This window comes from Ranitomeya imitator, chromosome 6 (assembly GCF_032444005.1).
Source record: "Ranitomeya imitator isolate aRanImi1 chromosome 6, aRanImi1.pri, whole genome shotgun sequence".
Taxonomy (NCBI): domain Eukaryota; kingdom Metazoa; phylum Chordata; class Amphibia; order Anura; family Dendrobatidae; genus Ranitomeya; species Ranitomeya imitator.
This window is the reverse complement of record NC_091287.1, coordinates 209,692,551-209,704,838: the sequence shown is the minus strand read 5'-3', so window position 1 is coordinate 209,704,838 and position 12,288 is coordinate 209,692,551. Positions and strand designations below refer to the sequence as shown.

Genomic DNA, 12,288 nt, shown 5'->3' with positions numbered 1-12,288 from the left:
TGTACATTTAAGCACTCGCCCATCGCAGGGGGGTTGGGGGGGGGTAGTAGCACCCAGACATAGGCGAGGGTAGTCCAAGTTGTGACTTAACTTAATGTAATGAGAAGAGCAGAATATAACATTTTTAGAAAAAACTTAGAAAGGCAGACGTAGTTGCTTAAAAAGCAAAACAAATAGAGTAGTTGTTCTATTTTTACTCATAAAAACAGGGGGGGGAGAAAAGGGGTTTCATGGTGGATGTTTTTTGGGTTCTTGTTTCTTAACTTTGGGAGATGCATGTTTCTTCTTCTGTGACCACTCCGAGGGTTTCTTCATTGAGGGCAGGCTCCAACTGGAGTCGACTGGCATCCAAGAGGGTATATCAATTGGTGTGATATTTAGAGTCTCCCAAGCCTTGTGAAGATCCTCTGGGGTACGAATTGTAAGTTGACGGCTAGCGGTGTTCACTGCAAGGCCAAATGGGAATAACCACTTGTATGTCAGATTCTTGGCCTTCAGAGCGACAAGAAGGGGTATTATTATTATTATTATTCATTTTTATAGCACCATTTATTCCATGGCGCTTTACATGTGAATGGGGCAAATATAGACAAGTACAATAAACATGAGTAAAACAAGGCACACACAAGTACAGGAGGAGAGAGGACCCTGCCCGCAAGGGCTCGCAGTCTATAGGGGATGGGTGAGGATACACTAGGTGAGGGTAGAGCTGGTCATGTGGCGGTTCAGTAGACTGGGGATCACTGCAGGTTGTAGGCTTGTCGGAAGTGGTGGGTCTTCAGGTTCCTTTTGAAGGTTTCCGTGGTAGGTGAGAGCCTGATGTTTTGGGGTAGAGAGTTCCAGAGTATGGGGGAAGCACGGGAGAAGTCTTGGATGCGGTTGTGGGAGGAAGAGATGAGAGAGGAGTAGAGTAGGAGATCATGAGATGATCGAAGGTTGCGTGTAGGTAGGTAGCGGGAGACCATGTCACAGATGTATGGGGGAGTCAGATTGTGAATGGCTTTGTATGTCATTGTTAGTGTTTTGAACTGTAGCCTCTGGGCTGACCACGATGTCATTGAAGGTCCTTCACTCACTGCATTCTTAGGAATGGAGGAAGACGCTTGCAGCGCTGAGAGCCAGCGTCCGTCGGAGGGGTGAGTATATCCATATTTTTTATTTTTATTCTTTATTTTTTACGTAAATATGGATCCCAGGGCCTGAAGGAGAGTCTCCTCTCCTTCAGACCATGGGAACCATCCAGGATCGCTCCCTGCAGCCGTACCCGGCGTATAAGACGACCCCTGACTTTGGGAAGATTTTTAGGGGTTAAAAATTCGTCTTATACGCCAGAAAATATGGTACATACAACATACTACATACATACAACATACATACATACAACATACTACATACATACAACATACTATTTTCATACAGCATACTACATACATACAACATACTACATACATACTACATACATACAACATACTACATACATACTACATACAATACATTCATACATTACATACATATAGACATACAGTACATATAACATAGAGTACATACTCAACATCACTTGTCACTTTGTTCCCCGAAGCCAGTGTCATCTGTAAAAAATATTAAAATAACAAACAAACAATATACTCCCTAATCCGGAGAAATTCACGAGTGTCCCACGACGATCTCCAGTGGAGAACAGCAGCAGCAGCTGATGCGACCGCTCTCTAGGGGCTCCAGGAATACAATGATGGAAGGAAGGTATCCTTCCGCACTGTATTCCTCCGCCACTGTAACAAAATAGTCCCAGTCTCACTTTTGGCATTGCTGTGTGAGAAAGTTCCCATGCTGCTTTTGCCATAAAGTGAGACCAGTGAACTAAGGTAACCTCTCAGTGATGCACTGCAGGAGCTATTGTCTCCTGTCAGTGTGTCACTGAAGGTCCTATAGAGCAGTGACATCACCCGATGTCACTGTTCTATAGGGGATATCGTTGTGGGACATTCGTTATTAATTGGACTGGGTCAGACAGGGAGTATACGGTTTGTTATTTTACGTTTTTTGAAGGCGCTGAAGTATGGTAAGTATGGTTAAATTAAGAATATTAAAATACTTTTTTCTGGCTGTGTCTTTTTTTTTTTTTTAACTCTTTCACTACTGTAGGATTAATAAGGGATAGGCGTCTTATTGACGCCTCTCCATTATTAACCCGGCTTAATGTCACCTTACAATAGCAAGGTGACATTAACCCTTATTACCCCATATCCCACTGCTACACGGGGTGGAAAGAGAGGGGCTAAGTGCTGGAATTGGCGCATCTTACAGATGCGCCATTTCTGGGGCGGCTGCGGACTGGTATTTGTAGCTGGGGGGGACCAATATTTATGGCCCCTCTCTAGGCTATGAATATCAGCCCGCAGCTGTCTGCGTATCCTTTCTGGCTATAAAATATAGGGTAACCCCACGTCTTTTTTGGGGGGTCCCCCTATTTTAATAGCCAGTAAAGGCTACGCAGACAGCTGAGGGCAGATATTCATAGCCTGGGAGAGGCCATGGGTATTACCCCCTTCCCAGGCTACAAATATTGGCCCACAGCCGTCGGCTTGCCCCCTCTGGCACAGAAAATTGTTTTTTTTTTTCTTTTTTTTTCTGTATGTTCATTTATCAACATCGGCCTATCTATGGATATATCGATCTATAGATATATTTATAGATACATAGATGTTTCTATCCAATATATCTATCTGGCTAATTTCACACATCAGGTTTTTGCCGTCAGGCACAATCCGGCAAGTTTTGAAAAAAAACGATCCGTTTTTTTTTCTGCTGGATCCGTTTTTTCTCATAGAGTTGTATTAGCGCCGGATTGCGCCTGATGGCCACATGTTTCATCCGTTTTTTGCTGGATCCGTCAGAAAAGCTGTTTTCGCCGGACGGAAAGCACATAAAGAGGAACCGTTTTTCTGTCCGATGAAAAAATGCACAGCGCTGGATCCAGCAAAAAACGGAGGAAATGTGTGGCCATCAGGCGCAATCCGGCGCTAATACAACTCTATGAGAAAACACGGATCTAGCAGAAAAAAAAGGCCCGCACACACAGACACACAGTCTCCACCTACGCACCGCCCACACTCCATTATAGTGCATCATTCATGACATCATTTGAGCAGCCTATCACAGCCATGCCATTAGTTAACATGGCTAACATGCCTAACAGGATGTGCTCAAACTTCTTAGGATCCTCATTGGCTGAATAGAATAAAACTGGCTCATTGCAATATGGGAACTTCAGATTCCGTTATTGGCTATTGTAAAAGTATCGGAACTCAGTATCAGAACTCCGATACAGTGAATATCGGCCGATACCCGATATTGCAATATCGGAATGCTCAACAGTGGTGATGACTGCTTCAAATATTCTGCAGAGCAGAGAGATTAGAGAAATGTCAAGGAAGATTTAATGTACAGAATTGTAAGGTCATACACTTGAGCTGAGAAAAGGAAATGTACAATTATAAAGAATAAAACGCTTAGTAAAACTGCCACTGAAATATCTTATGCATGTTAAACTAAGTATGAGAGAGATCCAAGTTAGACCCTCATATCCTTTTGGCTTGTGCCAAATACCGTAGTCAGTACCAGAACTTTTTTCTTTCCATTGCTTCTTTATAATCAATCATAGTTCACAGTAAAAATTTATCTAACATTCTTACTGTATATAATTGAATAATCAATCACCCTCACACCCAGGTGAAGTTAGTCCATGTAGATGAGAAGTGATGGGCTTCATTACAAAATGTGGTCCCTAATGCAGCATCTCTGCTGAATGTGGCTGGAATGAAGCCCATAAACACGCCATCCCACTTCATTTATATGGGTAACTTCAGCCTGATGAGAGTTGACATGGATTATGTTATTGGATGATAAATGTATACATTGAACTGGGATTACTTATAAAGACATATTGGAAAGGAAAAAGTTTTGGCACTGACGATTTTACTGATAAGGAGGTATTATCATCCCTTTCTTTGTTCTTCCTTCTACTGTCATTGACATCTGAATCAGCAATATAATGTATTGATTGAGCATATATTTATTACTCTACATTCTTATCATTAAAGAACACGTCTTGTTATTAATGCATAAACCTAATGTAATGCATCAGTTTTAGTGCACTATAACTTTATGTTCTACTGGATACAGGAAAGATATATATATATCTTGGTACCGTGTTAGCCAGTAGATTATTTTTCTGTTCTACTGGAAACATTTTAAAATTGACAACGGATTCATGCTGCCTGAGCCACAGACAACATGAATAAGATTGTGGCTTTGTCATTTCAGCCAGCTATATTTTATTCTGAAATGCTGCAGTTTTTGAGAAAAGATACATTTAAAGGCCGTCCAGAAACCATGCATTTCAGGCGACCATTATCTGCTGGCTTCTTCCTGTCCAGCTTCCCTTGATTGACTGGTATCTTCCTACACACACATGTAGGGGAAGGTCTGTCACTCCAGGGGAGTAAGCCATGTAGAAGCCACCCTGGATATGCCTCTTGGGCTAGTCACCCAAACTTCATGGTCCCCAACCTGCTTTTGAATGTGTTTTCTCTGAAACATCATAACTTTTCATAGTAAAACATACCTGGCTGAAACAACAGAGTTGGACCATGATTCATGCTGCCTATGGTTTGGCAGCATGAATCGGTTGTCACATTCCCTTTAATGTAGAGGTTTGAACTCATGAGGAATAATATTGTGGATGTTTTATTATGATAGAAATGTATACCATGTTTATTCAGTTAAATATAGATGTGATCACTGCCAGTATTAATGATGTCATTTGTCATGCGCTTTTATGAATGATGCCATCAAATAATCTTTAAAGCTTCAAGTAATCAATTTATGAAATACCAGCATAGATATGTGGTGTATAAATAGTGTAATGATTGCAATGACTGACAAATGACTCATTGATTTGTGGTAGCAGGATTCCCCAGGCCTGAAAGTGAATGAGGAAAGCGGATATTCACCCACCCTTCAGTCTGAGCCAGACAACGCTCTGTATACTCTCTCCCAGGGTCAAGCAACCAGAGTCAGTTCCCAAATTCAGGTATTCTGGCTGTCTATCCACTTGTTTTTGTTATAATACAATATGTTTGATGTACAAGCTGAATTATTACATCAAATAGATGTTTACATTTACAATCAAAATCTAGTTTTCTCACTAAATTTTGTAATCCGTAATACAAATACTAAACATCCATCTGTCAATCTGTTATTATTCTCTTCTCTTTTATTTTAGTTATTAACTAATAGCATTAATAGATATCTGTAAACAAAGAGAAAGTGCCACAAAAATGGGACAATGAGCTATAATTTATATTGTCATTGTATTATAGAATTACGACGTACTACAGTAGTGATATGATAAGAAAATACTTATGGGAATCTGTCACCAGATTCATGCTGCCCAAACCACAAGCAGCGTGAATCAGACACTGCCTGTATTATTGTGTGAGGGAGGGCCAGGGCTGGAGTTGTGGCTGAGGCTAAGGGTCTTTGCACACCCCGGCCTCCAGTCACATGCAAAGGACATATCTCTATGAGAGTACTTGCCTCTCTGTTATCCATGATTTCCGGATCTCTTCTGAGCTGTTGCCGGCTCCGTTCACACGACTGCACACAAATTGAGACATAGTCCAACTTTAACTTTGACCACAAAACTTTACTTGTTACGTTTCGAAGCACATCCTTCCCAGTTACATTCATAGCAGCGGGTTCCATACAATCCACTTTTCTTACTTTCCTTACTTCTCCTCTCTTGGCCTCAAGTACGTATCCGGTTCACACCGCATCTTGTGGTAACGCAGCGTTCTCCCTGTCCAAACTCACTGTGCCTTGGAGTTCCTTCAGCCGTTTTGACCTGGATCTGAGAGCATCAGCCCATGCGACAAGTTGCCACATTATGGAGCCACCTGTGTCCCCATACTGTCCTGGCCCTGCTTTCAGTTTCTGATTCATCACTGCTGTTAGTCCGATGCACAGCAATGCTTCTGGCCTAGTGGGCCCTGGATGACTGGGTACTGCACTTAAGTGTTGCAGAGCTGCTGGGTAGACTAGGCTCTGGTGCCCGCCCATGCTGCCTGGGCACTCAGGCCCTCCTGAGCTGTTCAGCTCCCTGGCTTCACTAAACTGCCAGCAGGAATCTCTCTATCTTATCCCCCAGATAACCCCTCCTACAATTAACTTGTTCTGTCTTCCTCCACGTAGGATGCTGTGTGGATTCCAACATATGGCTAAACCTTCATCCACATCCCAGTAAACAGACTGTGTTGATGCTTAAGTCTTATTTATTAGGGTGATGATAACCAAAACTATAACGTTGAACAACAATGGTGGACAGTATTCATAGTAGATGATCGAATAGTGAATGATGTTGATGTACAGGGTGGATGTTCAGTGAATAATCATAGTGGATGACTGGTGAAAAACTGTAAAGAATAACAGCATTTCCGTATATGCACATACAGGGTGCAATCACATAAATAACTGGGACATTACAGCAGAAATTATACAGAGTGCATTACACAGTAATTCTAACAGCACTGCCCTATTCTATACAAAGATGCATCTATCTACATGCAGAGTACACCTGAACCTAACTGCAAGCTGCAAAGCACATCTGCCTAACTATATCTGACTATAGGAGCTGCATAAGGCTTAAATACTAACACAAAACATAAGATGCATTAAACCTTTATAAACATACCGAGATCCGTTAGGACAGGGGTAAGGAAGTAAGCGAGACAGGAGCACGTGTGCCTCTGTTCAGATCTGAGGAAAAATGGCTACTGAAGCTTGTCTTCACAAGAAGAATGTGGGCGGAACTAACCCATAAGACATTGCTCTTAGGAGGGAAAGGTAAGACATCATTCAATGACACGTCTTCGCATTTGGCACTTGAGTTGAATACCACTCTAATTTGACCTGGCTTCTTAGGATGGTACACTCCGAAGATGGGCAGGTACCAACACTCCTCTCCGTGTCGAACTGCAGGTGCAATCTCTGCGTGGTTGTTCTGGAATATCTTTCCCATGAAGGTAAAGAAATGTTCCTTCGTTTCAGGTGACTTCTGAAGCTTGTGTCTTAGAGAGATGAATCTGCTGTAGACCAATTCCTTGTTGTTGGGTAGGCGTCTCCTCTGAGGTTGAAATGGTAGAGGTGCGACCCAACTATTCGACGTATCCTTGACTATTTGTTCGTCCATGATGTCCAGGAATATCTTGTCTTCTATAGACATCGCTACCTTGTTGTCTTCTTTCGTCCTGTGGAAGACTGTACATCCTATGTGGTCTTGTTCACCTTCACAGGCGTGGTCTTCGTTGATAGGAACTGAGAAAGGGCAAGGTAGGGGAGTGCTGCTCGGTAGTTCCTTTACCAGCAGACTATTGTGACACGGCTGGAAGAGAGATGGACGTCCATTTTCTAGTGTGCTGGTAAGCATACAGTTGTCTGAGACCGGCTTGTGTGCTCCTCCTAGACAGACATCTCCTACAATGACCCATCCAAGGTCTTGCCTCTGCGCGTATGGAGCATTCCATGAGCCGTTGATATATTCTCTAGTCTTGTGGACTCGTAGTAAAGCTCTTCCCAGAAGTAAAGCTATTGGCGCTTCTGGTTGCTACTCAGGTATCAGGTGGGTTATACGCTTCAGGTGGGGGTGATACATTGCCACCTCGGGTGAAGGTATCTCAGACCTGTTGTCAGGAATCTGGTTGCACTCCAGGATGGTCGGTAGTGACAGACAGGTCTGGCCATCCATGGACTCCACTTTGTATCCGGGTGCTTTCCTCCCCGCCGTCTCGACGGTACCTGAACATGTCCTAAGGGAGTAGGGAGAACCGGGGCCTACAATGTTGAAGTTGTCAAAGAAGATGGACCTGGCTAAAGACCTATTACTTTGGTCATCTAGGATTGCATATATCTTGAGCGCTTTGTCTCTGTGGCCTGTTGGATAGACTAGGGCAAGGCAGATTTTTGAGCAGGATCTTCCTCCCTTGAGTCCCTTACAGATCTCCGTACATTGAGAGGTGACCACAGGGGTGTCTTCGTCGGTGTTCTTCTGTTTCTCATCGTGCTCCTCTGCTTGTGACAACACTCCTGGAGGTGGTCCAGGATGCAAGGCTGTATTGTGATCCGTGCTGCTGCATTCTGCACATTTCACGCTAGCTCCACAGTTCCTGGCGAAGTGAGAGGCTGTAGCACAGCATTTGAAGCAGATGTTGTTTTCCTTGAGGAAACCTTTGTGATCCTCTAAAGTCTTCTCCCTGAAGGCTCTGTACTTTAGTAGAGGATGTGGTTTCCTGTGTAGAGGATACTGCTTACTGACATCCTGAGGTTTGCTCTCTTCCGTAGGGGGCTTAGTTGTCTTGTGTGGAGGACCTGTGGAATCAATATCAGTTTTATGGACTGCCACGGGTGTCTTACTGGGTTTGATACCAGGGGTAGTGGAACATGACAGAGTGAAATCAAAACTAGGGTCATTTCTGATCTTGGCTTGCTGGGTGACAAACTCAACAAATACAGTAAAAGGAGGGAATGGTACGTTATGAATTTGTTTATACCGTTAACCATGTATAATCCACCTTTCTTGAAGATTGTAAGGAAGTTTTTGTACTATTGGATTGACACCCCTAGCAGTGTCTAAGAATGCCAATCCAGCCAAGTGACCTTCCTTCTGGGCGACCTGTAACTCTATCAATAAATCACTCAATTCTCTAAGTCTTTGATAACCCTTGGGCCCTATCTTAGGGAAATCATCAATTCTTTTGAATAAAGCATTCTCTATTACTTCTACGGACCCATAGCATTCGTCAAGTCTTTCCCACACTTTACGTAAACCTATGTGTGGGTATTCTATGTTAATGTCTCTTAGTCTTTTAGCATGCTCGACCGATTCAGTTCCAAGCCACTTTACCAGGAGATCTAACTCCTCACTACTAGAAAGGTCCAGTCCCTGAATGGCGTTCTGGAACGAAGCTCGCCACGACCTGTAGTTTTCGGCTTTGTCAGTGAACTTTACAAGTCTTTTTGTTACCAGTTCTCGGCGGGCAAAGAACTTTGCCAAGTCTATGGTGGCTTGATCAGTGTTGGTACAAGCCGGTATGTTATAGCCATGTCTAGTGTGTGGTGCATCACCATACCTGTGAGACGCTCTTGGCTTCGGACAGTCTGCATAGTACCTTTCTGGTGAAGAAGATGTCTCTTTAAGGTGAGGTGGGAGCTGTACCTTCTTCTCAGTGGAATGGTAGCTGTGGTCGACTCCTCTTTGTTGGACGTCTTCTTGTTTGTAGTAGTGAAGTTCGGGGTTGGATCGATGATAATCGGCGTAGGCTGATCGTTGTAGTCTATCTAGGGTGTTGTCCATGCTGGAGTGTCGATGAACGTACTCTGCGACGCGCTGAGCTGGATCTTGCTGCTCTAGATCTGTTCCAAGAACGTTGCTGCGTCCCTCATAATCAGGATCCTTCATGGCTTCCAAGTACTCTGCCTTAGCTATTGCAGCTGCTGGCTCTTTGTCTACCATAAGTCTTTCTAGAGACACTTGCAGGCGCGCACCTTCTGCTTCTTGCTCTGCCCGCAAACGTGCATTTTCTGCTTCATGCTCTGCCCGCAAACGTGCATTTTCTGCTTCATGCTCTGCTTGTCTCAGCTTTAGATGCATTTCTTTCTCGGCAAAGGAAGACCTCGCTTTGGCTGCTTCAGCTTCAGCACGAGCGACAGCAGCCAGCTCTGCTAATGATGACCTGCTAGAGCTTGCTTGTGACCTCGTCTTGAGTGAGGATGTGCTGTTTCGAGACATTGTGCGCTTAGCTGCGTACTGCTGAGTGTTTTGGCGGGAAACTGAGTCTATGTGCGGTGAGCTTCCGCGTGGCGGGAATGATGTAGCTCCTCTTGGCGGGCTGCAGTATAGTCCTGCGGCTGTATGGCGGCTGCTGTGATACCCGAATGCGGAGCAGTGTGGGTGTTAGCGGTTCCGTACAGTCTGATCAACTACAGCCTGCGACCGGCTATCAGTTTCACTGAAGGCAGCTAATCTGTTCTTACTTTACAATCACCGCCTGTGACTGGCGGTCTCGTTTTTCACTGTTCTGTCTTCCTCCACGTAGGATGCTGTGTGGATTCCAACATACGGCTAAACCTTCATCCACATCCCAGTAAACAGACTGTGTTGATGCTTAAGTCTTATTTATTAGGGTGATGATAGCCAAAACTATAACATTGAACAACAATGGTGGACAGTATTCATAGTAGATGATCGAATAGTGAATGATGTTGATGTACAGGGTGGATGTTCAGTGAATAATCATAGTGGATGACTGGTGAAAAACTGTAAAGAATAACAGCATTTCCGTATATGCACATACAGGGTGCAATCACATAAATAACTGGGACGTTACAGCAGAAATTATATAGAGTGCATTACACAGTAATTCTAACAGCACTGCCCTATTCTATACAAAGATGCATCTATCTACATGCAGAGTACACCTGAACCTAACTGCAAGCTGCAAAGCACATCTGCCTAACTATATCTGACTATAGGAGCTGCATAAGGCTTAAATACTAACACAAAACATAAGATGCATTAAACCTTTATAAACGTACCGAGATCCGTTAGGACAGGGGTAAGGAAGTAAGCGAGACAGGAGCACGTGTGCCTCTGTTCAGATCTGAGGAAAAATGGCTACTGAAGCTTGTCTTCACAAGAAGAATGTGGGCGGAACTAACCCATAAGACATTGCTCTTAGGAGGGAAAGGTTGGTAAACAACATGAAAAGTAGGCAACTGATGACCTCCAGTGATCACAACTTGAATAACATGATAATTAACTTTCTGCATATTAAGATGGGCAGAACATACGGTAACTATAAACACTACTCCTTATAATAAGGCATCCTGAGCTCAATCTAGTGGGCCAAACAGGGAACTACGCTTTCTCTATGGTAAAAATGACATATCTGAAGAACATATTTATATACACACACAGTTTTAACATAAAGGGTAACATTTACACAGAGGGAGGGAGTAGAGTATCACACGGTCCCGGTACACCCCTTACATTTGCAGCCTGGTATATCTTACTCTACAATACGGCATAGTTCCAGAGAAAACATACTTTCATAAGTCAGCTGAGGACTATGGATCTTGGCCGACTGGTCTGAAGACAGTCCCTGGCCGATTTCTCCACACTTTTATCCCTTTGGGTGACAGGTCTCTTCATCAAAGCATGTTTTTTTCTGAAATATTGCAGCATTTGAGTATAACATATATGGCAGTAAACATGCAGCCAATGTCTGATTCATTTTGCCTATGGTTCAGGCAGCATGAATCTGATAACAGGTTCTCTTTAAAATGAATGTCCTTCTGAAAACCATTTTGTCTTTAGATCCAAAATTGTATGCTCTGTCAGCAGCTTGGTCTAAACTTGGCCCCACATATAGTCCTGCACATAATGTAATGGCCCCACATACAGTCCTACACATAATATAATGACCCAACATATAGTCCTGCACATATTATAATGGCCCCACATATAGTCCTGCACACAATATAATGGTCCTACATACAGCTCTGCGCATAATATATTAGCCCCACATACAGCTCTGCACATAATATAATAATATTTACTGGTAGATGGCTGTGCTGACTTTGGTCTTGATAAAACACAGTGTACCTATACCAGCAGATGACATGCCTCCCCAAACCATCACTGACTGTGGAAACTTCACACTTCAGACCTTAAACAGCTTGGATTGTATGTCTCTCCATGCTTCCTCCAGACTCTGGGACCTTGATTTCCAAGGTCTATTGTGAAGTATAAACAATCAATGATGGTTTCGGGAGCCATGTCATCTGCTAGTGTAGGTCCACTGTGTTTTATCAAGACCAAAGTCAGTGCAGCCATCTATCAGGAAATTTTAGAGCACTTCATGCTTCCCTTTGCGAACAAGCTTTTTGGAGATGGAAATATCATTCTCCAGCAGGAATTGGCACCTGTCCACACTGCCAAAAGTACCAATACCTGATTTAAAAACAACAGTATCACTGTGCTTGATTGGCCAGCAAACTAGTCTGACCTTAACCCCATAGATAATCGATAGGGTATTGTCAAGAGGAAGATGAGAGACACCAGACCCAACAATGCAGATGAGCTCAAGACTGCTATCAAAGCAACCTGGGCTCCCATAACATCTCAGCAGGGCCAAAGACTGATCGCCTCCATGCCACGACCCATTGATGCAG

The 12,288-nt window shown here is 43.4% G+C and overlaps 1 protein-coding gene across 4 annotated transcripts in view; it reads left to right on the top strand.

Moving 5' to 3' along the window:
* The window catches only part of CTNND2 (catenin delta 2), a 2,169,946-nt gene that overhangs the window by 1,881,769 nt on the left and 275,889 nt on the right, over window positions 1-12,288 (top strand). The window contains exon 19 of one of the 4 annotated variants that reach the window (XM_069730452.1): window positions 4,970-5,092. The exons of 2 other annotated variants lie outside the window; for them this stretch is intronic. In XM_069730452.1, the coding sequence (XP_069586553.1) occupies window positions 4,970-5,092 (123 nt within the window). Of the gene's footprint in view, window positions 1-4,966; window positions 5,093-12,288 lie in introns of all 4 variants that reach the window. One more of the 4 variants, XM_069730451.1, reaches the window with a different exon arrangement.